Source organism: Carassius carassius, chromosome 12 (genome assembly GCF_963082965.1).
Source record: "Carassius carassius chromosome 12, fCarCar2.1, whole genome shotgun sequence".
In the NCBI taxonomy this organism is placed as follows: domain Eukaryota; kingdom Metazoa; phylum Chordata; class Actinopteri; order Cypriniformes; family Cyprinidae; genus Carassius; species Carassius carassius.
The window spans coordinates 28,120,709-28,147,370 of record NC_081766.1 but is presented as its reverse complement, the minus strand read 5'-3'; the positions used below and the strand labels follow the sequence as shown (position 1 = coordinate 28,147,370).

General features: G+C 37.2%; 1 protein-coding gene across 2 annotated transcripts; it reads left to right on the top strand.

Moving 5' to 3' along the window:
• On the top strand, nt 1-21,409 carry LOC132155166 (alanine aminotransferase 2-like). 2 transcript variants are annotated; one of them, XM_059564023.1, is made up of 12 exons: nt 1-133; nt 561-750; nt 9,402-9,491; nt 11,522-11,630; nt 12,453-12,586; nt 12,897-13,140; nt 13,550-13,629; nt 13,800-13,936; nt 14,055-14,229; nt 15,230-15,385; nt 15,466-15,578; nt 21,043-21,409. In XM_059564023.1, exons 2-12 carry the CDS (start codon nt 610-612, stop codon nt 21,140-21,142), a joined length of 1,479 nt encoding a protein of 492 aa, XP_059420006.1. In that variant the 5' UTR covers nt 1-133; nt 561-609; the 3' UTR covers nt 21,143-21,409. The 2 variants fall into 2 exon arrangements, with proteins under 2 accessions (XP_059420006.1, XP_059420005.1); XM_059564022.1 differs by having other exon boundaries at nt 24-166.
• Nucleotides 21,410-26,662: the final 5,253 nt, after the last annotated feature.

Genomic DNA, 26,662 nt, shown 5'->3' with positions numbered 1-26,662 from the left:
CGCTTTGTTCTCAGTTATGGGATCAATGGGAGGAGGTTCAATGTGAAGGGAAGTTTTAACCGGTCAAAGTTTGGATCCGCATTAGACGCTTCACACGCCTGACACGGGTCGATCGTTGCTATCTCTAATCTCGGTAAACGAGGAGTCTCCCCTTTCTACACTTCTGGTGTAGTATCTACACTCTACTATCGGGACAAGGTACGGGCTTTAAAACTCCCCATTTAAGAAGGGGTTGGCAGTCATGGAAAAGTAACTAGAGAAACTCTGTATGTACTGTTTGTGAGCCCAGTAGATAAAAAGAGGCGTGGGGATTTAGTGGGGGTCAGCAGTTGCTTGTGCTTCTTATGAAATCTTGCACCAAAGTTTAAGAACCCAAATTTAAGCTCTACATCAGAAACCTGCTCCGCTTGTAACTGTTTATAAAAATGTTATCTAACAGAACCGTGAGCGTTTTGAAATGGGGGAGATGTGAGGCTTAGCCTACACGGCGGGGTACTCCGAGGTTCCAGACAGGTTCTTGAACTTTTCTCCGCTGCCTTCCCTTTTTTTTCTCCTCATAGGAATCTTTCTGCGTTCCCGGCGGCCCAAAGAGAACATCTACACCGGAAGATGTCCGAAAACGGAGCATTACCCCGTCTGGGGAAAGTGCTTACCGTTGACACCATGAACCCCAACGTGAAGAAAGTTGACTACGCAGTCCGCGGTCCAATCCTTCAGCGTGCGGTGCAGATCGAGAAGGAGCTGAAAGAGGTATTGATTACATCCTCTCAAACAAAGTTGCATTACATTACGCAAAAGTTTAAGCAGGCTGTAAATTCTGGAAGCATCCTGTAATTCTCTTGCGCACAGTCTGGAAGAAAGCATATCTGGAATAATAATAATGTGTCTATATGTGACTATCACCCTAACCTTCGCTCTGAAGTGAAAATATATAGCTTTTTTTTTTTTTTTGGTGTATGTGTGATTTGAATTACAAATTAGGCTACTTTTGGGGTAGCAGTCTAGGCAGGCTAGTATTAAATACTGTTTTTGAATAGAACCATTTTACTAAAGCACATTTTAGGTTACTTGACAAAAGTTCTCATGTGCATGTTCACTTAACCCCTTTGATCATAAACTGGCTGTTTCTACTCTTCTTACTGGAAAAAGATGCAATTTCATTCTTCTAGTAAACATCTTTACTGTTGTGCTTGAGGCTCATCACAAAGACACTTTTGAAAGTGGGTTGCAATTCAAAAGCTTTGATTAGGTAATCCAACAACAAAAAGTATGTCTCTCCGTCACCTTTTTTCCTCCATTTTTTGGAACATTTATTAGGTCAGTGTTTGTGAAGCAGACTGCCATCGGTCATTAGTGAATAAGTCCACTCTTTGTTACTCATTCATAATTAGTTTGGCTACAGACATCTCATAACAATTATCATTTCTGCTGGCCATATGAGTGGTGCTGGGAGTAGTAGTGAACTCTGAGGTCATGCCCTTCATAAGATCACAGTCTGGAGTAAGCACTGATTGTCATAGGAACAGAGAGCATCTGTTTGTCAAGTCTTTACTTCACTCTTTAAATTGGTGGCTGTATCTAAGTAAACTACAGCACCTTCCAAGAACTAACACACATGGAAATTATATTAGATGTCAAACATCTGTTGCCACACAGTTGCAAAACAACATCTGAATCTGGATTATTCCTTCCAGATCTAACATTTAACACACATTCGCACCAGAACATTTTGTGTTAGATATTTTGTTTTTAAATCATATTCATCACTCTTAAATCACATTTACAATATTTACTCTATTTACAAAAACATGATCTAATAATATCAGCTTTATATATACGCTTTTATTTCCCAGAGGTTGATTTTTTTTCACAACCTGTTGCCATACGAAGCTTACATTAAAACTTTAGGTTACGTTTAAAGTCCAATAGCACTAATAGAGAGATACAACCACGATCAGATGATAAGAGCAGGTCATTTGTAACTCTAAGGAGAGCAGTCTCAGTACTATGATACAGTCTAAATCCTGACTGGAAATCCTCACATATACCATTTTGTCTCTAAGAAGGAATATAATTGTGAGGATATCACCTTTTCTAGTATCTTGGACAGAAAAGGGAGATTCGAGATTGGTCTATAATTAACTAGTTCTTTGGGGTCAAGTTGTGTTTTTTTGATGAGAGGCTTAATAACAGCCAGTTTGAAGGTTTTGGGGACATATCCTTATAACAATGAGGAATTAATAATAGTCAGAAGAGGACTTATGACTTCTGGAAGCACCTCTTTTAGGAGCTTAGATGGAATAGGGTCTAACATACATGTTGTTGGTTTAGATGATTTATCGTTAATTTAGTCACTGTATTGAATAAAAACCTTGGGTTATGTTTGTTTTCATAAGCAATGAAAATGCAATATAAAAATAATAATTACTAATAATAATAATTTTTAAACCTATGATAATCTAAACAATGCATGAAATAAACCATTTCAGTATTGTGTGACAATGATTTCATGTAGTTTTTATACAAATTACAACTCGCACACAATAATTTCAAATCACAATAAATTTGCCCCTGAGCCACATGCAAAAAGGCTTTTGCTAAGATACCAGCAGGCACAGTGACAAATCCAAACACACATGGTTAGACACTGCAGGAACAAGTGCTGCAAGAACAATGAGTCAACACACTCTATTGAAGTCCATGGTAGTTAAATTGTGAAAGAGTTCAATCACATCCTACTGTCATTGCTGTCATAAAAACTGTTTTCCAGGAATCACATGTTATAATAATGAAACCAAGATGTTTCAGCACAATCTGTTGGGGGATTTCTTGATCTAGCAAAGAATATGCACTGGGTTTTAGTTTTTGGCACCTGCAGGTCCATTGGTTTAAGGTTTCTGGCAAAGACATGCATGACAAAGGTGGCCTTCACCTAATACTGGGCAAATATATTTTTGGCTTCCTGCTTGCTTTCTCTGATTTACGTACCTCGTCTCACTCCTATATTTTTCTTAAAGACTCTTTGATGCAGTCTCTTTCACTCTGCATTTCTTTGGCTTTTTGTTTGTCTTCGTCTTTCAGCAAAGTTTTATTGGTATGTAAAAGATTACAATACTGCAAAAGCAAGTATACTACATAGTATCCATGTAGTTACAAAGTACATGAAGATATATCAGAGGTGAGCAACTCTGGCCTTTATAGTCCTCTGTCCTGCAGAGTTTAGCTGCAACCCTAATCAAATGCACCTGAAAAAATCTAACCAAAGTCTTCAGGACTATGCTGGACAATTAAAGTCTGATCTGTTTGATTCAATTGGAGCTAAACTCTGCAGGAAAGTAGACTTCGATGCCCAGGGTATTTTCTGAAGTACAGAAAGTCCAAAGATGAGGTTTCATAAAGGAGTTAGGGGCTCAGGAACAGGAGAGTGAGTGTATCATTGAAATGCTCAGTGCACAGTAAGCATATGCTTATTCACATTCAGTGGACACCTTACTGTAAACAAATAGCATTTATTCATAAAATGGCTATTTAGAATTTGTTCCAGACATTGATAGACAAAAACTGACTTTTTTTTTTGCATAACTCATACAGAATATATCAGAATTAAAGTTTTGTTGCTTTTAGTCTAGGCCTAGGACTCAGTAGTAGAGCCTTTCTAATATAATGTCCACTGCTGGTTTTTGCTGGAGCTGGAACTGAAACTGGTGACTTCTTTAAAAACACAACAGTAAAAAGTCACTCCCGGAATGTATTACATAATTATTATTATAAGAAAAATATAGGGGAAAAATTAGAGTAATATTTCTCTGGAGTGAAGTGGTGTACACAAAAAAATAACAAAAACAGGTGCGTAAAAACGTGTAAAGTCAGCATACTGTTGTGCTCAATTATTTTTATTTTTATTTATTTTTTACATTTAATTTGAAACAGCCTTTTAATCTTGAAGTTTGTTTAACACCTTTTGCACCAATTATAGTTATCATGTTATTTTTTTACCCTGCACTTTATATGCTGCACTATATCTTTAATGGATATGCTGCCATAAAAATGCAGATCATCAGTCATATGTTGACTAAACGAATGGCAGTTATTTGATAACGTAGGGCAAAGCCAGCTGTAATAACTACAGAAATGCTTAGTGAAATCTGACCCACTGTCCCTTCATACTTCATACTGCGGAAGTCTGCGTGACTCACATTTACAAGTCTGAATACCTCTTTCCAACACAAATCTTTACCTTCTGCTCAAACAGGATTAAAGGGTGTCATTCCTTCATGGGCGGTAGACACACAGCTACATATGATTGGCTGCCATTTGTACATTGTGGCCAATAGCTAAAGAGATGGGAAATAATGCTTTCAGTCTTTTTTGGGGAGGTGAGAGTTTCTGGTAGATTCAGCTGGTTCTGTTGGACAGAGACTCAGTTTCGCCATAATGAGACACAGATGTGCTGCTTGCAATCTAGTCCCACCCGTATCAACTTCTGGGAACGCCGCTGTTGTTTGTTGAATTCAAGGCAGCTGGAGCCTGAGGGACAGGATGACATGTGAGAGAATGAAAGAGCCATAATCAAGTGCGAGTACAATTTCAGCACTAAGCCTATATTGTATAACACACATATAGCATGCTGAACTCTTTTGCAAGAATGCCTATTGTGAAATAACAAAAATATTGGCGTGTACTACATGGCTTTTGTTTAGAAGATGCCTGTCAGGTGTGATTCAAATTAAACAACAGTGACAATCTCTCTTTTTAACTCTTTTTTAGCTCTCATTGCTGTTCTACTTTAATTACACAGCTTTTGTTCCAAATTATACACATAGGTTGAGTGTCATTTTAGACATTCACTCCAGAAATGCTTAATTATAGCTGAATAGACAAAGTTCATTTCAGTTCATTTCAGTAACACCTTGAAGAAAACAGGACATTAAGTGTAGAACAGTGTGAAGAATAGACTACACTGTCAGAGCAACCAGGTATAGTGACAGAAAACATTAGATTTTTGATATTGAGAAGATTTAGTCAAATACTAAAAGATTTCCTGCAGCCAACTCAAATTCAAAGAACAAATGAAAAATAAAAGAAATTTACAAACAATGTATAAATGTGTTAGCCAGCAGAGTAAACATGTTCAGGGAATTTCAAACGGTTATTAGGATGTTTTAAATCGTTTATTTAGGGAGTTTTAAAAATTAAAAATGAAAACTTAAAATCTGTATGACTCTCTTTCTACTGAGGAATACAAGATAAAATAATTTTTTTGGAAAGCTGGTAATCAAACAGTTTTAGTGACCATTTCTCAAAATATCTTCTATATCTTATATAGTTTAAAAAAAAAATTTTTTTTTACAACTAATATTTACAAGTAATATCAGCTACAATCTGGCATTGGAAATATATTCTTTTATGACAGTTTGATTGCGCTAACCTATTGCACTTCTTAAATTCAAATGTTATGGTTGAGTTTCTTGGTGTGTTGAGTTTCTTTGTTCTGTTCCTGTTTCCCCAATATACTCTCAGGCAGTTTGCTACCATTATGTGTTTGTTACTATGTTGCAAATTGGTGACGAATTTTTATGAATTTGTGTAATCTCATTTGTACGATTCTGGTTTCATTAGTACTTTTGTTATTATTATATATTTATTAAGTTGGCTTGAGAAAGCCAACTTACTGAAATCCTATTTAAACTTCTTCTTCTTCTTCTTTTTCTTATTCTTCTGACCCAAAATTTTGCAACTGTAACTCCTCCTAGAGCTTTAACTCTACAAACTCCAAACTCGGGTCAGACTTTCAGACTGTTTTGACTCGGTGTGCTATATCCATTTATCTGACTGTTTCTATCTATCGATCGATCGATCTATCAATCTATCTATCTATCTATCTATCTATCTATGTATCTAGTCGAATGCTAATCATGCTAGAAAACATGTTAACGACATGCTAGTCGCATGTTAGTCATGCTAGAAACATGCTAGTCACATGATAATCATGCTAGCAACATGCTAGCAACATGCTAATCATGCTAGAGACATGCTAGTCGAATGCTAATCATGCTAGAAATATACAAGCAACATGCTAGTCATGGTAACAACATGCTAGAAACATACTAGTCGCATGCTAATGATGCTAGAATCATGCTAACAACATGCTAGTCGCATGCTAATCATTCTAGAAACATGCTAGCGACATGCTAATCATGCTAGAAACATGATAGCAACATGCTAATCATGCTAGAAACATGCTAGCAACATGCTAATCATGCTAACTACATGCTAGTCACATGCTAATCATGCTAGAAACATGCTAGCAACATGCTAGTCGAATGCTAATCATGCTAGAAATATACTAGCAACATGGTAGTCATGATAACAATATGTTAGCAACATGCTATTCGCATGCTAATCATGCTAGAAACATGCTAGCAACATGCTAGTCGCATGCTAGTAATGCTAGAAACATGCTAACAACATGTTAGTCATGCTAACAACATGCTAGTAACTTGCTAATCATTCTAGAAACATGCTAGAAACATGGTAGCGATATGCTAGTCGTGCTAACAAAATGCGAGTAACTTGCTAATCATGCTAGAAACATGCTAGGAACATGCTACCAGCATGTTAATCATGCTAGAAAAATACTAGCGACACACTAGCAACATGCTAATCATGTTAGCAACATGCTAGCGAAATGCTAGCAACATGCTAATCATGCTAGAAACATGCTAGCAACATGCTAATCATGCTAGAGACATGCTAGTAACATGTTAACGACATGCTAGTCACTTGCTAATCATGCTACAAACATGCTAGCAACATGCTAGTCACTTTCTAATAATGCTAGAAACATGCTAGCAACATGCTAATCATGCTAGAGACATGATAGCCTCATGCTAGAAACATGCTAATCATGCTAACAACATGTTAGCGACATACTAGCAACATGCTAATCATGCTAAAAACATGTTGGCAAAATGCTAATCATGCTGGCAACATGCTAGGGACATGCTAGCAACATGCTAGCAACATGCTAATCATGTTAGAAACATGCTAATCATGCTAGGAAAATGCTAGTAACATGATAGTGACATGCTAGTCACTTGCCTATCATGCTAGAAACATGCTACAAACATGCTAGTCACTTGCTAATCATGCTAGAGACATGCTAGCCGCATGCTAATCATGCTAGAGACATGCTAAGCATGCCAGCAACATGATAGTCGCATAATAATCATGCTATAAACATGTTAGCAACATACTAGCAACATGCTAATCATGCTAGAAACATGCTACCAACATACTAGAAAACATCCTAGCAACATGCTAATAATGCTAGCAACTTGCTAATCATGCTAGAGACATGCTAGCGACATGCTAATCATGCTAGAAACATTTTAGCAACATGCTAATCATGCTACGAAAATGCTAGTAACATGCTAGCGACATGCTAGTCACTTGCTAATCATGCTAGCGACATGCTAGTCACTTGCTTATCATGCTTGTGACATGCTAGATACCTTACTAATCATGTTAAGTGCATGCTAGTCACTTGCTAATCATGCTAGCAACATGCCAATAACTTTGCTAATCATGCTAAGACATGGTAGTCACTTGCTTTTAATGCTAGCAATATGTTGATAACTTTCTTTTTTAAACTTCTTAACTTTTCAAACTTTTAAATCTTTTTAAACTTTTTAAACTCTTCAAACTTTTCAAACTTTCTAATTTTTTCAAACTTTCTGGCCAGGCTTTTTCAAGCCAACTTAAAGTTTGACCACAAACTTTACTATCTAGTTAAAATACTGTATTTGCATCCAACTCTCGCTCTGGCAATTTCCCGCATGACACCTAGAAGTCTCATTGGATAGCGTGATATGAGATTGGAATCCAGGAACACATTTTTGCTGATCATGTAAGGACCTGCTCTAGCTGCAAGAGTTCACATTCATTGCAACACTGACTATAACGATTTTTATAAAACAAACATTATTTCTATCATTTGTAGAACAACCTATATAGTTTATAAGGTGTGTGATATTCTCTCTCTCTAGTGAGAAATTTACACATTTGTTACAACTAGACTTCACAAATGCAATGTCTTTATCCCACACATTCATTGTTTGATTAGGCTTTCACTCCCTCTGTCTGATCGCTGATTTCTTTTATAATTTTCTTAAGCAGCTAATTTATTTAGTGGAAAAATCCTCAGATCACAGTAAAACAACAGTTTTATTATCTTGTTCTGTCCGCATGGTGTGTTCCACTCACGAGAGAACAACATATTTTGGAAAAACAAGGTGCCTGTGTGTTGCAATCAGCATGCAGCGAGAGTGACAAGGATGTTGTTAGTGAGGCTTCAGCTGCACAGTCTGTTAAAGTGCTTTTGAAATGAGCAAACAGAAAGAATGGGACACAGAAGGGGACTGGGTGAAGGATTTTCCTGCATGGTGAAAAATAAAACATTTCCTTAGAATCACATAGAAGACGAAGCTTGAGTTGCAAATGTCAGAAATGTTGGATGGTAGAAGAAAGCTGCTAGCTTATTAGACCCTATGCCTAAATTTTTTTTTATTAAAAAATCCATATTAATTTTCACCAACCATGAATATTAATGTTCCAAAATTTCAGTTCACAACCGGGCCATATCATAAGGTGTAGTCGACTTTGCCTGTGCCTGAAAATGCATAATGTGAGCATTGGTGGAACTTGAGGTGTCAGAATAAGCATGAAACACGTCAATGTTGTCAACAGCCAATTCAGCAAGTTATAAAACAGCTGTGTTGTTATCAGAGATACTACTGTATGTGGAATGAGCCATGAATCGCTCTTACTGTACTTTGATGGCATACGTCACAGTGATGTGGTGTTAGCAACATCCCAAGTGCGCAAATTTCTACCTGGCATGCACTACTTCAAATCAGATGCCAGTCTGTCTCTTCAGTGCCGCATTAAGTTAAACATACTTATCGAGACTTGTTGGTGGGCACTTTTGACTTGGCCACCCAGAACACTTTACCATCCACTTACCAACCTCCCTGAATACCCTGGCAACCACAACAAACACATTCGCAACTGCTTAGCAATGACTTGGCATTCCCTCAACTTTGCATCATGGCAAAAAGTCATAGCCATAGTCTGCAGATTTTGGACAGCTGCTGATGGCAGGTTTAACAGAAAATCATTTAGCGTGTGATGGACACAGACTTTGATTTTAGAATTTATTTATTTCTATATATATATATTATTTTTTTGGAGGATTTCAAACATGTTTGGTTTTTGAGCCAATTTTATAACACATTGCTTTCATTTGTCACCTGTCTTCTTACACTGAGGTGCATGAGTTTTGTCCGAGTTTTTTGTGTATGGAATGACTTGAATTTATGTTTTTTTTTATTCTATTACAGGGGGTCAAGAAACCTTTTGAAGAGGTCATTAAAGCAAACATCGGAGATGCTCATGCTATGGGGCAACAGCCAATCACCTTTTTTCGACAGGTACAGTACCTGCAGTACCGCCGCTCCCTATATGCAGAGTACGCAGTCTGCGTAGGGCACCTCCCATCCGCCATTCTCCCATCATGTTTGCGGGTGAATGTTCACAATTGATGGATGGACATTTATGCCCGGGTAAAGGACATCAGTAATAAAAGAATAAATAAAATAAATAGAATAAAAGAAAGTAAAAAAAAAAAAAAAAAAAAAACAGGCATAAAGTTGGCTTGACATTGGACGTTCGAGAGTCTCAAATTTAGGGACCGTCTCTAAAGTTACATGCGATATAGGTGTACACTTTTCTAACGTCAGAAGCATTTGAGGAGAATGACTTACAGTCATAAAAACAACTGTAATTGTTCATCTAGGTGTCAGCTATAAAGCACAATTGAATTGAATGTTTGATATTTATTAAAATAAACTGTAAATCATATGTAAATTATGCTACTTTTTCACATGGGCTCAAACGCAAATTTGAAGCTCAATAGCATTTGAGGAGAAAGACTTGCAGTCATAAAACAATTGTAATGTGTTCATTTAGGTGTCAGCTACAATGCACACCTTATACATTTTTAATATATATTAAAATAAATTATAAATCATTTAGGTAAAAACGAGGCCCGTTTATCACTTTCAGGCACAATCCTGTGAAAGTTTTTTTTGTTTTCAGGTTCCCTTACGAAAATTACCCATGGTTTTAACAATAACAACACAAATCATCGTTCTTGTAGCCATGTTAACTGCAAATAAACCATGGTTTTGTTACTTCAAATAATAATTTAAAAACAAGTATTAATATACTGTAATATTTTTTGTTGTTGTTGTTGCTATAAAAACAGACCTAAGCATCAATAAATGACTTAAAATGACTTAAAATCCATTATATATATATATATATATATATATATATATATATATATATATAAAATGAGGCAATAATGATTGGTTAATAATAGCACTGTTAAAATACATAATGTAGGCAAATACAAAATAAACAATTTATGTACATGTTATTACAAATGCCTGCAAAGGGAGCCAAATGCCATGTAATTGCTGCTGTTACACTTACAGGACAATCAAATCCTTGTTTAGGCTACTGACCAAATATTTCATTCAAATATTCACTTAATATTTAAGTGAAGTGAAAGACGGCTAAGTATGGTGACCCATACTCAGAATTCGTGCTCTGCTTTTAATCCATCCAAAGTGCACACACACAGCAGCAAATACACACCTAGGAGCAGTGGGCAGCCATTTATGCTGCAGTGCCCAGGGAGCAGTTGGGGGTTCGGTGCCTTGCTCAAGGGCACCTAAGTCGTGGTATTGCAGGTGGAGAGAGTACTGTACATGCACTCCCCCCACCTACAATTCCTGCCGACCCGAGACTCGAACTCACAACCTTTCGATTGCGAGTCCGACTCACTAACCATTAGGCCACGACTTCCCTTAATATTTCATTTTTGGCCACCTTTTTGCTATAGATAACACAGCCTTTATAATTTCTTCAACAAAAAACGTGCATATCACACCCCTTACAAAAGAAAACATGGTTTTATCATAGTAAAACTGCTTAATTTCCCTTTTGCATGTTTTCTGAATGCTTGAGACTATAAAATAAATTAGAGTCATAATAAAGTTATAGCCATAGGTAAATGTCGAGAGCTACAATTGTAATTTGTAAATAATACAATTTATACATTTACTTTTTTATTTGATTTAAAGTTCTATTTTCACCCCTATAGTATGTGTTTTTTTCCCATCATCATATTTGAGGAAGGGGGGCACAATAATACAGTCCTGCTTAGGGCACCCATTTGGCCAGCAGCGGCCCTGGGTACTTGACTCCTCTCCTTTTGCTGACTAAGAATGTCAATGAATTATCTACTGTAGACGTTTCCAGTCATTTTCAGGTCCACTGCGCTTTTCAACTCTTCCATACATTAACCAAAGTCAACAGTTTTAGATTTGTACATAGTTTTACCTTTTTTTTTCTAGATGTTTTATGTAGCCTCATAAGCTACTTTTTTCTCTAGGTGATGGCATTGTGTACTTATCCACAACTACTTGATGACAACAAGTTTCCAGAAGATACCAAAAGTCGAGCGAGGCGTATTTTACAATCATGTGGAGGAAACAGCATCGGTATGTGATGTGTGTATAATGAGAGTTGGCATGAAATATCAAATGCCAAGAATCTCCAAATGTTTATAATTATTACACATTCAGATGTATGATCTCATACAATGTGAAAGACTATGTGAAATATATACCTTTAGATACTCATCTTGTTTAAATGTACATGTATATGACAAATGACAACCTAATATGATACATTTATGAGAGAAATATGTGAAAAAATATGAAAAAATGTTTTTTTGAGACGGCAAGTTGTTACATTTTTTCCTTTGGAATATTGTGCACTGATGTATCATTTACAGTAAGGCTATTAAATATATTTACTAAGAAACTAAATATGGTCAGTTTTAATTTAATGTTCATTTTAAGCTAAATAAAAAATGCTGAAAATCTTAAAAGGGATAGTTCACCCAAAAAATACAATTGTCACCATTTTTCTCAGTCTCAGTTTTTTGTGTTTTTGTTGTTCATACAAAAAGAACCAGTGGGGTCCAGTTTTATTTTGACTCTATGATGTTCATTATATTTATTAAAACAGCTGACACATTCTTCAAAATATAATCTTTTTGTGTTCCACAGAAGAAGAAAAAAAGTGGTGACCAGTTACAGGACTTACATATACTTTTATATGTAAATTTTAATCAAAACACTTAATAACAAACTAAACTCTAAGTGTACTAATTGTAAACTACTGAAACCATTGATGTTACCCAGTGTGCAGTCAATATGTTACTATCCAAAAGTCCTCTGAGGTTTTGATGCTATATTATATGTTGTAAGGAAACTATTCCATATTCAAACCTCCCTTTGGTCTGCTCCTTCTCTCAGGTGCGTACACATCCAGTCAGGGCATTGACTGTGTGAGACATGATGTTGCAAACTACATACAGCGTCGTGACGGTGGTATTCCGTCTGATCCTGATAACATCTACCTCACGACAGGAGCCAGTGACGGCATTATGGTGCGTCAGGCAAACGCAAACACGGTTCTCTGTACACTGAACTTGTGTACTCTGCTCCAGTATGCCAATTAAAGCAACAGTCCACCAGTTTTCAGCTCTGCTATATCCAGTATACTTATTTCATATAAGTACAGCTTTTATTTTAATTCATTATTCAATATATCAGACTTAAGATTTTTTACATTAAAAACAATTCCTATAAGCTTACATTGAGCCTTCTAGATGTAAACAACCATTTAGAAACCACATGACAAGACCCCAACAACCGAGGAAATGTAGTTTTATTTTTTGTTAACTTGTTGTCTTTTAGACCATACTGAAGCTGTTGACCTCTGGGGAAGGTCGTACACGGACAGGGGTCATGATCTCTATTCCTCAGTACCCTCTTTACTCTGCATCTATAACAGAGCTGGGTGCTGTTCAGGTCAATTACTACTTGAATGAGGAGAAGTGCTGGAGTCTAGACATTAGTGAGCTACAGCGCTCTCTACAGGCAGCCAGGGAGCATTGCATCCCCCGTGTACTGTGCATCATCAACCCTGGCAACCCCACTGGTGAGCCATCAAGTTCTTTTCCTTGATAAAGTTTTTTTAATTTTATTTATTATGTATAGAATACAGATAATAATGATAATAAAGTTTCTTGAGCACCAAATTAGCATATTAGATTGATTTCTGAAGGATCATGTGACTGAAGACCGGTGTAATGACAGTATGATATGAATGAATTACACAAAAATATTTTCAAATATAAAGCTGGTGTTTTGAATTGCAGTAAAATTTTCACTATAATTTTGCAGCTTTGGTGAGCAAAACTTTTTGCATGCTATAATAATCCAAAGCATTGTTTAATAACTATGCAAGATTAATTACATCTGCACATTTTTTTCTTATCTTTTTAAAATGATTTATTAGTTTTCTTTCCATTTTATAAATATTTTTTTTACATTCTTTCTTTCAATAGGTCAGGTACAAAGCAAACAATGTATTGAAGATGTAATCAAATTTGCAGCCGAAGAAAACCTCTTCCTAATGGCTGATGAAGTAAGTTGATGCTGTTTACACCATATTATATAATTCTATAAACTCTGTATTAACATCAAGTGCACCCCTAGCATCAGCATCTACAGGCAGAGAAGTGCACACTTAAATACTCATACATTGTTTTCTGTACAAGCACTAAACATTTCTCTTACTACTCGTCTCCTTCATAGGTGTATCAGGATAATGTGTATGCAGAGGGCTGTGAGTTTCACTCCTTCAAGAAAGTGCTGTTTGAGATGGGTCCAGAGTATTCAAGCAAAGTAGAGCTAGCATCATTCCACTCCACCTCGAAGTGCTACATGGGAGAGTGAGGACAGGTTTATCACTTTTCATTTCAGATAGGAATACTTGCGAGTTCATCCAATCCATTCAATGTACTTTCTTTTCTCACATTCATAAATAAACACACACACACACACTTTCAGATGTGGTTTTCGAGGAGGATACATGGAGGTCATCAACATGGACCCAGAGGTGAAGGCTCAGCTCTCCAAGCTGGTCTCAGTGCGTCTGTGCCCGCCTGCACCTGGACAAGCCCTCATGGATCTGGTTGTCAACTCCCCTCAGCCTGGAGAACCTTCCTACCAAACCTTCATTAAGGTGCCTTAAGGTTAATCTTTCCATATTGTAGATTTTTTACCACAGCAAGCAGACAAACTAACATGGTGGTGTACGACTCTGGTTATAGGAAAAATTATTTTCAAGACATTGGGTCTCATTCATTAGTAATTGCTGTATTAATGAGCACATGAGAAAAATTCCACCTAATTCACAACATGTGCATCCACATGTGAATCTATTCTTAACGTCTGATGTTAATGAATTTTGGAGTATTTCAAATGAGCGACCACATGCCTGAGGTTTTTCATAAAACACGCCAAAATCACAGGAACTGGTCAAGCTTTTGAACGGCAGTGTATCGCAGTTCCCCAAAATTTTAAGCAGATTTAAAAATTGATAATCCTAAGAAATGATTCCTTAGCATTTTTATGCATAATTCCATGTATTGCCATTACAGGAATACATTACATTTTAAAGTGCATTACAGTAGAAAACATAATTATATCTCACATCATTAATGCATTTTTGGTCAAATAAATTTAGCTTTGTTGAGCATAAGAGACTTCTTTCAAAAGATGTTAAAACATCTTAATTATTCCAAACATTTGACCAGTCATATATATATATATATATATATATATATATATATATATATATATATATATATATATTCAAGTGTTTTCGTGATAATAGAGACCAAAATCCAAAATCTCACTGATTGTAGTATGGGCAAAAACAGAGACAATTTTCTGAATATTTTGTGTTCTGCAGAAGAAATGAAATTATTCAGGTTAGGAATGACATGAGGATGAGTAGATGATGACATAATTTTCATTTTTAGTGATTTAAATATGAAAGAAAAGATGGTAGATAGGACAGACCTAGACATAGTTTTCAACTGCTGTACACTGTTTCACATGTTTCTGCAAGAAAACCTGGGTTTCGTTCCCAGTTAGCTGTATGTATAATCCAGTTAACTGCATTGGCTAGTATCCCAGTCTTCTTCCTTTTGTCAGTCCTCTTCCTCTGTCTTGTGTAGGAACGAACAGCCATTCTGAGTGCCATGGCTGAAAAAGCCAAATTGACAGAGGAGATTCTGAATACAGTGCCAGGCATGAGCTCTAACCCTGTGCAGGGAGCCATGTACTCTTTCCCCTGTATCACTCTATCTGATGGCGCCATCAACGCAGCCAAGGTTGGTTTGTGTCACATGTTCTTTGTCTTCAGCTTGGTCTAGTTCACTTGGTTCATGGCTTGTTGTGTGTGTGAATACAGGCGAAGGGTCAGGCTCCAGACATGTTCTACTGCTTGAAACTTCTGGAGGAGACTGGGATCTGTCTCGTTCCTGGCAGTGGTTTTGGTCAACGAGAAGGCACTTATCACTTCAGGTGTGTGTGTCCTCAAGAGTTTTGATGCTTTTTAAAAGTATTTGTTTTGGGGTGAAATGGATTAAGAAAAAGAAAAAGATTTAGGGTGAGAATTTTTTTTTTTTAAATGAAACAAGCACAATGAAGTGGTCACTATAATACCCATAACATGCATTTAGAAAATAGATAGGTTGGATTTTCTTTTCATGCTGACTTCATTACAGGGTTTCAGTAGGTCCTTACATTTAATTTGTTAAAGCCATAAAAAGTCTTAAACTGTATAAGAAAATCTTAATTATAATTTCAGGAGGTTTTAAATTTGGGGATGGAAAGGCCAGAATTGTGATATGGCTTAATGTAACGATTAAACCTCAAAAGGCTGTGTTTTCATTTAATAAATATGAGTGCTGCAAGATTGCTACATTGTGTTCTGCCATTACCAGGGAAACTTATATTTTTGCCGTTCCGAAAGCGCCTCTTGCTGGCAGAGAATGAATGTGCATTTTCAATAAGCCATGTATTCCTGCAATACCAGAGGCTACCGTTTCAGGGCCGTGTAGTTTTTATAAGGGGTGTAAGAAAATATCGATACTTGTGAGTATCACGATATTTTGTTTGCTGATATTGTATCGATTCTCAAAAACGGAATATCGATATTAAAAAATAAAAATAAAAAATCATACAAGATTCATGGCAGTTTCGTTTTGAGTTTATTTCCCGACCGCTAGATGGCAGTCTTCATCTCTGTACAAATCCTGAGTGACAGGAAATACTAGCATTAGAGAACGCCACTAATGTTATCGTTAATGTAATTCGCTGTTAGTAATGGAGGGTGAAAGAATTGTCCCGGTTCATGTTTAGGTGTACAAAGCTGAAGTATGCCGTCAGTTGTGCTTTTGTGGTAACGTCCACTGCGGAACTGATGCGCACGCTCCGCCTCGATTTCAGCACTTGCCGCGACCCGTGTGAACCCGTGAGGCTCGCGTGGGGCGCAGCAGGTGGGAGGGTCGCCCCGCGACTGCACCCTTCTGTGATTTTGGGGGCGTTTTGTGCAGCTCGTGCGGCGCTCGCGTTGCGTTTTTTGGCGATTCCACGCAGAAAATAAATACAAACGCAAATACTTTAGACTTATGTGCCCTCTAGAAGCTTGCGTTCTGCACATGAACATCACCTGATTGTGCCATCCCAAAGAAGCACAAAGTCACTTTTACGGACTTTTAAATTAAATGTTCCCTCCTTGTGGAATGACCTGCCCAACTCAATCCGAGCTGTTGAGTCCTTAGCCATCTTCAAGAATCGCCTTAATCTCTGTTGCTGAATCCAATGAGTGAAATGTCCGCTCAGCTGTGAACTCATCATAGGCAAGTCTAATGGCAATGCACTGCCATCAGGGCCGGATTTAGACAAAATTGGGGCTCATGCTGCAGCGCAAAAAGGGCCTATTTTTTTCTCGGCATTGGTGCATGTGTATTCAACACTCAAGCGCCAGCATGCTTAGCCTTTCCTGCCCAACTGAGGACTGCAGCTCTCCTTTGATTATTCCCAACTTTGAGAAGCTCCGCTCACCGGGGGCATTGGACACCATCATGCACAGATAGATGCGCTAACCAATTTCGACATTTGGAAACGTCTGAGAAAGATTCAACGATGACAAAAGCTTGTAAAAGCTCTGCTGATTCTATATATATTTATAAAGAGAGAGAGAGAGAGACAGAGAAACTTATAAGTTTTTTAGAGAAAGAAAAAAAGAGTATTTTATTCAGAAATAGACAATGCAGACACAAAATGTTTACAAACATTAGGCTATAATAAACACTGTAAACATTCAAATACATCACGAATATGGAAACATTTGATTTTGTGTCGAATGAGAGACCCAACGTTGGTTTCAGTTTCGTTTTAGCCTAAATTAATTAGTTTTGGTTTGTCGTTAATATTGCTATACAGTAGCTTCTTATATTTGTAATTCTTGTTCTTTTCTAAATACTGTTAATTGAAATGATTTGTTGTAGAGTAAGGGGAACTAATATAGCCTAGCAGAGCTTCTCAAATTTCCAGGAAGCTGAACAGTTTTCATTTGCTATATTAACTTCAAAATAATTCTTAGAATGAAATTTGGAGTCCGACTTTCAGACGCATATACAGCGTTACTTATTATACAGTAACTATTATTATATATTTTTTTGCACTGTGACGTTACTGATGTTAATTTCGGTTATTTTTCCTAACCGACACTCCTTAACTGATTATTAACCATTTACAGACAATATTATTTTTTAAATAATAATAATTGAAAGTACAAACACTATATAATAAATAACATTTTAGCATCCAGATACGTCGGGAACATGGAAACATTTGGATTCGTGCTGAATGAGAGTGGTAGGCATCAGCTTCACCTTATTAATTTGTTTATGGATTGACGTTTTCATAGCCTAAACTTTAGAGGATTTGTTTTGGAGAGAAACTAATAACTGTTTTTATTATGTTTGGAAACATTTTGCTTTAGACTACATGCATTTAAGCCTTAATTATTTCGGAAAATAATAGGGCTAATAAAATGCGATGTGAGCCGCGACTTAAGTTTTTTTTTTTTTTTTTTATTCTCACAATTTTTTTTTTTTTCGTTTCCAAGCCCTGATAGCACTTATATATCACTACTCTTTTGTTGTTTTTGATTTCTTCCATTGTCCTCATTTGTAAGTCACTTTGGATAAAAATGTCTGCTAAATGAATAAATTTAAAAACCTGTCAAATCCAAGTGGAAAGGTTCAATATCTGTATTAATTTTGTGACACAATTGTAAACTGAAACTGTGAACCTTTAAAGCAGGGTCTAAAATATATATATATATATATATATATATATATATATATATAGCTATTAGGGGTGTAACGGTACGCAAAAATCATGGTTCGGTACGTACCTCGGTTTAAAAGTCACGGTTCGGTTCATTTTCGGTACAGTACGGGAAAGAAATGCAAACATTAAACTGCAGGTTGTTTATTACTATAAACTTTTTTTAACAATTTGTTTACACTTTTTTTAAATACTTTTTAATAAAATATATATAAAATAAAAAAAGAATAGGAAATAAAATACTGCTGCAAAGTTCTCCACTAAATAAAATACTCTCAGTCTCAAACCAATATCATATAATAAAATATAATGAAAAATATAAATAAATAACTATGATTATGGTGCAGCATTACCAAACCCAGCTTGTAGCCCTGCTCATATTTAAAAAATATAACTTTTCCAAAGTATAAAGTGCAGCATCAACAGTTTAAGTTTTTAGACCTGCTCAGATTTCGTTATTGCATTGGACCGATCGGAATTAAGAGCAAAGGTCTGTTTAAATGCTGACGGGAGCTGCGTTTGAATTACAATCGTTTTTTTCCTAGTTGTAGTGATGTTCACACTCGCGTGATGCCTTTTGAAAACCTTAGGCCGGTGACACACTGGCATATTGCACCTGTCAAACATAGTCTATTTTGCCGTCAATACTGTTGACGGTGTCCTTTATCAGTAGGCTTTATATTTATGCTCAACATTAAGTATAGATAGTGTTGTCGTGAAGACAAGATCCTGGTCTGTCAGCGGTCTCCCACTATGTCACCTACAACAGGAGCAGCACGCCAGCGCCGCATCAGGCACGATTCTGGTGTTTAAAGACACAGAAAACGCGAAGCAGCCATCACGCAACTGACACGCAGCAGAAACGCCACGCTCACGCCATGCAGCCAGTGTGTCACCGGCCTTAGAATCAGCTGCAGGGCGGGATTTGCGCTGAATGCGGAGACTTACGCCACTTAATATGTTCGTTTGGAAACACGAAAATAAATATGTTCCGCACACAAAATATTGCATTTGGTCATTTGATACACACGTGCACCGTACCAAAAGCCCTGTACCGAAACGGTCCGGTACGAATACATGTACCGTTACACCCCTAATAGCTATTTATATATATATATATATATATATATATATGGTCTTTTTTATAAAAAATACATTTCATATGTATTATACATTTAACTAAAAGATCCTGCAAGCACTTTCATTGATTACCCTTTACTCATACTGCACAAAGATTGGTTCAACAACGTTGAATGTTACAGGGACTGATTATTGCAAATGCAGATTCCACTATCGCCTTGCTTACAGTATCACAATGTATCGCAACAAATTGTATCGCAACCCCTGTATCGTGATAAGTCTCGTATCGCCAGATTCTTGGCAATACACAGCCCTAGTTTTTATTATTATTATTTTATTATTTAAAAAAAATTGTATGTATGCGGAAGAAATATAGTGTGTTTATTGGTACATTAATACATTTTAAATATTTGGAATACTAATACTAGTTCACAACACCCAGCAGCACAATGAACAGACTGCTGACATCGCCTCACACACTCAAGTTCAAGCCAGCTCTTACATTAAAAATAAGATGGAAAGATAAAAAAAAAATGAATAGCTTCCATGGATCTAGTCTTTGCATCTGTTTGTTTGATGTTTGAATCAGGTCTCCTCTGTTGGAATCAGGCCCGTAGCCAGCAATGAGGTCACATACATTTTTCATGTTCAGAAATAAAATTTGTTCTCTGAATGATTAATTTGCTGTTAAACTACTCATATGAATGTCTGCATGACATTTATAATTCACTTTAGACAGTTTGCAAAAATGTTTAGCGTCCATGGTATGAAAATGATCTCTGTGAGACTCTGCTGGAGTGAACAAGTCTTCAGAGAGTTGTGAGTGAGGGCTCTGTGTTGCCAAATCCAGCTATTATAAGCCGTTATTAAACCTGTGTTTTTCACTTAATTTGACCCTTAAGAAAGTTAATAAAGTAGGAAGATTCAGTTTGGGGTCAGTGATAGCTTTATCATATTTGCAGAAGTGATTTGAAGTAATTTTGGTTTATTTCTATATTTATTTTTCTGTTTTTGTTTGTTTAAATAGCAATATTTGGCAACACTGCATCGTTGACACTTAAACAGGTTATTGCTTACAGGATAGCTTATTAAGGGACATGCATAAAATATTATATTATCTGTCAAACATGATCAACTCTGTCAGAAATAGAAGAAATTAACACTAGTGCAGAGATCTGTAAAATAAGTAGGTTACAGAATGAATTGAAATACACAAACACTAGCCCTGAAGAAGTCTATGCTAAGTCATTCAGTATAATAGTGAACGTTTTACAAAACATGCTACAAACATTCAACATTTGTGTTCTCTTGTAAATTCTCTCCTTTATAATTTATATATTTATGTATAAACTGCATTTCATATATAATTTATATATTTATGTATATACTGAAAACATTAAATGCAGCCTTGGTGAGCATAAGAAACATTTAAAAATCCTAATGTTTACAAACTTTCGACAGGTACTGTATATATATTCTTACATAAAATATAACTTCTCTATTTATATCCTTTCCATTCCTCTTCTGTGGTTTTTTGTTTCACCAGGATGACCATCCTTCCTCCAACAGACAAGCTCAAGATTTTGCTCAACAAACTGAAGGAATTCCATCAGAAATTCACCCAGCAGTTTCTTGACCCAGTTTAGCTCGACCAATTACAGCCCTTCTACTACAACTTACTGACTAAAAGCATTCCATTGTTCACATCTTAATTTTTGATCAGAATGTGGCCAAACAATCACTTGGGCCTTGATGGACAATAATCTTCACCTTTACCACTGGATACTTTTATGCCTTGTGCTAAAGAGGAATTAATATACTTTAAAACTATCATTATGGACTTGATAGGACTGTTTTAATATCCAACAGGTAGACATAGCATGACTTGATTACTCATTTTTAACAAACATTTTAACAAAATGTAATGTTTAACAATATGACATCCTGAACATCTTCTTGATGTGGTGTGATGTCTAATGTATGTATGGTGTGGAGCCTGAATAATAAAATGAAAATAACGGGCATTGACCTGATTTTGAAGTATTCCCATCAGTGCTTTGTGGTCATTGTAATTCTAAATAGATTCATGAATCCATTTAGATAAATATGTAAATAACAGATGTACTATATAGCAGATATAATGCAATATAGATTAACATTTTTGTGCCATGTGCCGTTTTAAAGGGTAGAAACTTTTATTTTCTCGTGCAAACTCCTCACCACTAGAGGACACACCACCACAGAAATCACACTTGATCATGTTTTTGAATTGAAGCCTTGTTTTGTAACACCTCTGTCTCTCTCCCACACACAGACACACTACTGAGAAGCCAAACTGCTTCATTTTTTGATGGTGTCATTTTGTTAATGAGCTAAGAGATATAATGGGATGAGATGAACTTTGAGAACTTTATATATCAGAACTTTTAAAAGCTAATGTCTCTCGTCAGCACTCTGTGAGAAATGCTTTGATTTTTACTGCTACACTGACATTCCACAGCCATTTTCATCCAATTTTTGCAACACACACACACACACACACACACATATATATATATATATATATATATATATATATATATAAAAGAAAAAGAAAGAAAGAAAGAAAGAAAGAAAGAAAGAAAGAAAGAAAGAAAGAAAGAAAGAAAAAAAGTTCCAAACATTTAACCTTCCAAACAATAGGAGTAGAAGAAACTGCTATTCTCAATAGAGCACAACATTATGTTCTGGAAGTAAAAATAAAAAAACAAAATCATTTTCTTTTCAGAAGACAAATTTGTGGGATATAGATGCTGCATTGCCAAGTAATCGTTACAAGACCTTTGTTTGTCATGTGAAAACATTCTATCTGTTAAAGGAATTTCTAGTCTTAGTTTCCTCAGAAGAATAAAAGCAGATTTTAAGATGACAAAGGAGGTTATCCTCTAATAAGTCTATCCAAACTAAACAGTACTGTCCCTGACCTCTGTCAGCCCATATTAGCAGTGGTGAGGCAGAGTTGACTTTTTAATTAAGCAGCATTTTGTTCGTACCGCCCACTGCCTTTGTCTTTGCACCTAACGACTACCTCTAAATGCTGCCTTTGTTTGATCTTGATGTGCTTGTCTTAACAGGGAGTGACAGCAACAGCAGAGGCAGAAATCTAATCTACTAGCTGCTCAAAGATGAATGTGGCATGAAACAATCATGCTTCCACAATGTTTTGCACATCACAGTTCTTTAATGAACATGTTTACATCTTTGCTCTCAACACACATTTCTTACCAAAGCAATAAATCCCACCATCATCCAACCACAGACCTATATGGAGCATGGGGTCCAAAAGTCTGAAAACACACTGAATATGATTTAATCTTTAAATTTTTCAATCAAGCTTTTGACCAAAGAAATACTTTAGAAACATTATATATAAATAATACATTATAACAATATAGCTTTCTTTTTTTAGCTTCATTCTTTTTTTATAGCACTTTAAACAATACAGATTTTGTCAAAGCAGCTTTACAGTAGGAAAACAGTGTGTCAATACAATAGGACAATAGTAAACACTCAATTTTCAGTTAAAGGCAGTTCATCATTGAATTCAATGATGTCATTGTGGAAGGGGGGCGTGGTTTAGCAAAGTCTGCAGCGGGAGAGAGAATCAGGAGAGGAGCGGTAAGTGAGCGGTTTGGGCAAAAACTATCAACACCTGTCTCTTGTTTCTGTAATTGGCGTGGAGAGAGTATAAAACGCCAGGAGAGACAGAAGCAGTCGAGAGAGAGATGGACTGCTGACGCGAACCGGAAACGGAACAAGTAACCCGGAAGTGTTGTGCGATCGTGTCTGTGTCATAGACAGTAAAAGAAATGGACACAGCGACCCCATTGGAACTCAATTGAGACAAGTGAAGCCCATTTTTAGTGATTTTTAACACTTCCGTTTCTGACGCGCAGACTCAAACTAAGCTTGATGACGTCAGCAACCTGTCTGACAGATGTAAATCTTCTAGTAGCTGTGCGTGCAAACTGCCATCATTAATCTTGCAGAGACGGCGAGCTTGAGCGGGGAGTTCTTTGGCGTGAGTGAGCAGGAGTAAGTATTCTGAAATATTTTGTCCCGTTGCTTTTATGGACTCTATATCTATGGGCTTCTCTCTTGACGTCTCCCCGATTGCCTGCGAGCTTCTCCTCCTGTCTGTACGGTAATTTCTCTACTGTGTGACAGAGAGTCGAGTGGTTATGACGCAATCGTTAGCCTATTTTTACAAAAACTGTTTCAACGGGGCCATAATGTAACAGAAGGTAATGGAGCCCTTTATACATTGTCGTGTATCTTTAGAAATAAATAATGGACAAATGGAGTCTTTAAACGCCTCAGATGTAAAGTTATTAGTTATATGAATGGGAGTCAATGGGATGCTAACGCAAGTGAAGTTCTGCTACCAGATGGCGGCACGCGGCTGACTTAAACTTCCGTTCGACTTCCTTCCTGCCTGGTCTGTGTTGATGTGTTAGGGCTGGACGATTATGGCCTAGAATCAAAACCTCGATTAATTGAACATTTTACCTCGATTACGATTAATGAACGATTATTTTGTTTCCGTTTTTTTTTTTTTGCCGTCATAGTTCACTGACAAGGTTTGAACTGTAAATTATGTATGATTGATGATTGACTATCAGCAGTTATTTTATCTATGTTCTTAACATTTCTTACTAGGGTGGGGTATCGTTTGAATTTTATCGATTCCGATTCTTATCAATTCCTAGTTTCGATGCCAATAAGATAAAAAATCCAATATAAAAAAAAAATTAAGTCAAACATTTAGATGTCAAACATTTTTACAAAGCATTCTGTTGTAGCTGTATAACATGAGCAAAAATAAGCAGCTTACAAAACACTGTAAGAGGAATTTTGCCTGTGATTAAAAAAAATACCATAGCAAAAACAACTAGATTAATATAAATTTCAAATATTAAAGTGTTAAAGACGAGTAATAAGATAGGTCAGTAATAAGAAAGGAACAAACAAATCAATAAGCAATATCATAAATAAATACAACTAAACTAAATTTCAGGTACAGAAACTGTAATTAAAAGTTTAAAAACACTGCATAGTTTTATTTTTATAAATAAAATAAAGATTAATCAAGTAAAGTTATTAAATATATTCAGGCAAGATCAGTGAATGATTTTCTTTTGTTCTTTGATTAACATTAATGACAGGCAGCGCGTTTATTAGGCTGTTGTCTCTTTAAGCAAAAATACTGCACATGAACACACAGAACAAAATACACAGAACAGTCCGAGAACGGACACAAACCGGGAACCCGCAGCGTGACCGCCGACCGCTGCTCTCTATGCATGCGCTTGTGCTTCATGTGCGCTGCACACAAACATGCTATAATAAGTTTTGAGATTCTAAGCTACTTTAGTGATAAATCACAGGACAGCGCTGACAACTAATTTCTGTGTTCCTCTGTGCGCGCGATCTTCACATTTACTTTTTATATGAGTGTTCGTGCCACAATGCAGCTGCGCAAACATGGTAGCTCGATATAAGAATACACATCCGTTCATATAATAGCTTGAATGTCCAAACCATAAAACAAATACAACTGACAAAGTTTAGTGAAGACACAAGGCTCACCACTCACGCGCAATAAGTATGTGTTGAACCGGCGTTCACCTCTGTTTTTTGCTTTTATGCCACTGACTGGAGAGCAGAGTCATGTGGCTACACACGCGCTAGTGTGCTTTTAAGGGGGAAGTGTTAACAGGATTAAAAAAACGAAATAACGACAGGGGAAAAATACGTAGGTTAGAGATTATGAATTTCGGTTTTGATTATTTTTCGATTAATCGTCCAACCCTAGTCAGAGTAAAAGTCACCATTGGTGTTTATAAAGTTTGAGTTTGAATTTGAGTTAATAAATTCATCAGCAGTCCAGCCGACCCCTTTGTCCTCTTCCTTTTGTCTCACGAACTTACTACACTGGTGTCGAAACCCGGGAAAGGAAGAAGGAATGCCGCCGCTATGCCTCCTCTATGCCATTTGCGGACGTCATTTCATCCCTCGCGGCCCTACATCAGGAGCAACACCAGGCCCTGCTGAACTTGAGAACGGATCAGGAGCGGCAATTCCACGCCATCCTTCAAGCCCAGCAGGAAGACCGCGAGAGGTTCCGGAGCTGGATCGACCGGGAGGTTCGCGCCGAGGCCACGGGAACGCCGCGGTTCCCGCTCACTTACCCCTCCACAAGATGGGACCACAAGACGACCCAGAAGTATTCCTAGAACTGTTTGAAAAATCAGCGGAAGCGTGCGGCTGGCCCCGCCACCAATGGCCAGTATGTCTGATCCCCCTGCTCTTGGGCGAGTCCCAGGTGGCCGCACAACAGCTACCGGTGGCAAACCTCCTAGTCTTCGACGACCTAAAGAGGGCCATCATTCAGCGGGTCGGGAGCAGCATCACCAGAGGGGACAGCGCTTCTGTTTCTCCGCTCTCTCCGCGCCAATTCTCAAATACCTGTGAGGATCAAGGGGGGTACATATCCGGCCTAGGTGGATTCAGGATGTAACCAAACCTCAATCCATCAAAGCCTGATTCAACCGGGGGCATTGAATACAAGCCGCGTGGTTAAGGTACACGGGAATGTAGTGGAGTATCCGGTGGTCCCGATTGTTATTCAATTCCGGGGACAAAAGCATAGTGTGGAGGTGGCGGTTAGTCCCCACCTCCGGCATCCGATAATTTTGGGAATGAATTGGCACGTGTTTACGTTTTTATTGGGGTCATTATGTGCGGATGCCTCTTGGGGAAATAAGGCACGGAAGGAGGCCGCGCGGGTGCAGGTGGGTGAAACTGAGCCAGGACCGCTGGGTTCTGCTTCAGGGGAACCGAGCGAAATCGGGAGACTTATTCTCTCGGAGCGTGATGACTTTCCTCTGGAGGAATCTCAGGATGAGACATTAAAACACGCGTTTCAACAGGTCCGCTCCATCGACGGCCAGCCTCTCCAACCTGCCCACCCACTCACCTATCCGTATTTTGCCATTTTAAGAGATTGGTTGTATCGAGTGATCCAAGACGCTCGGACAAAAGTGAATACAACCCAGTTGTTGATTCCGAAGAGCTGCAGGGAAATGCTTTTCCATGCGGCTCATTCTAATCCTATGGTGGGCCAT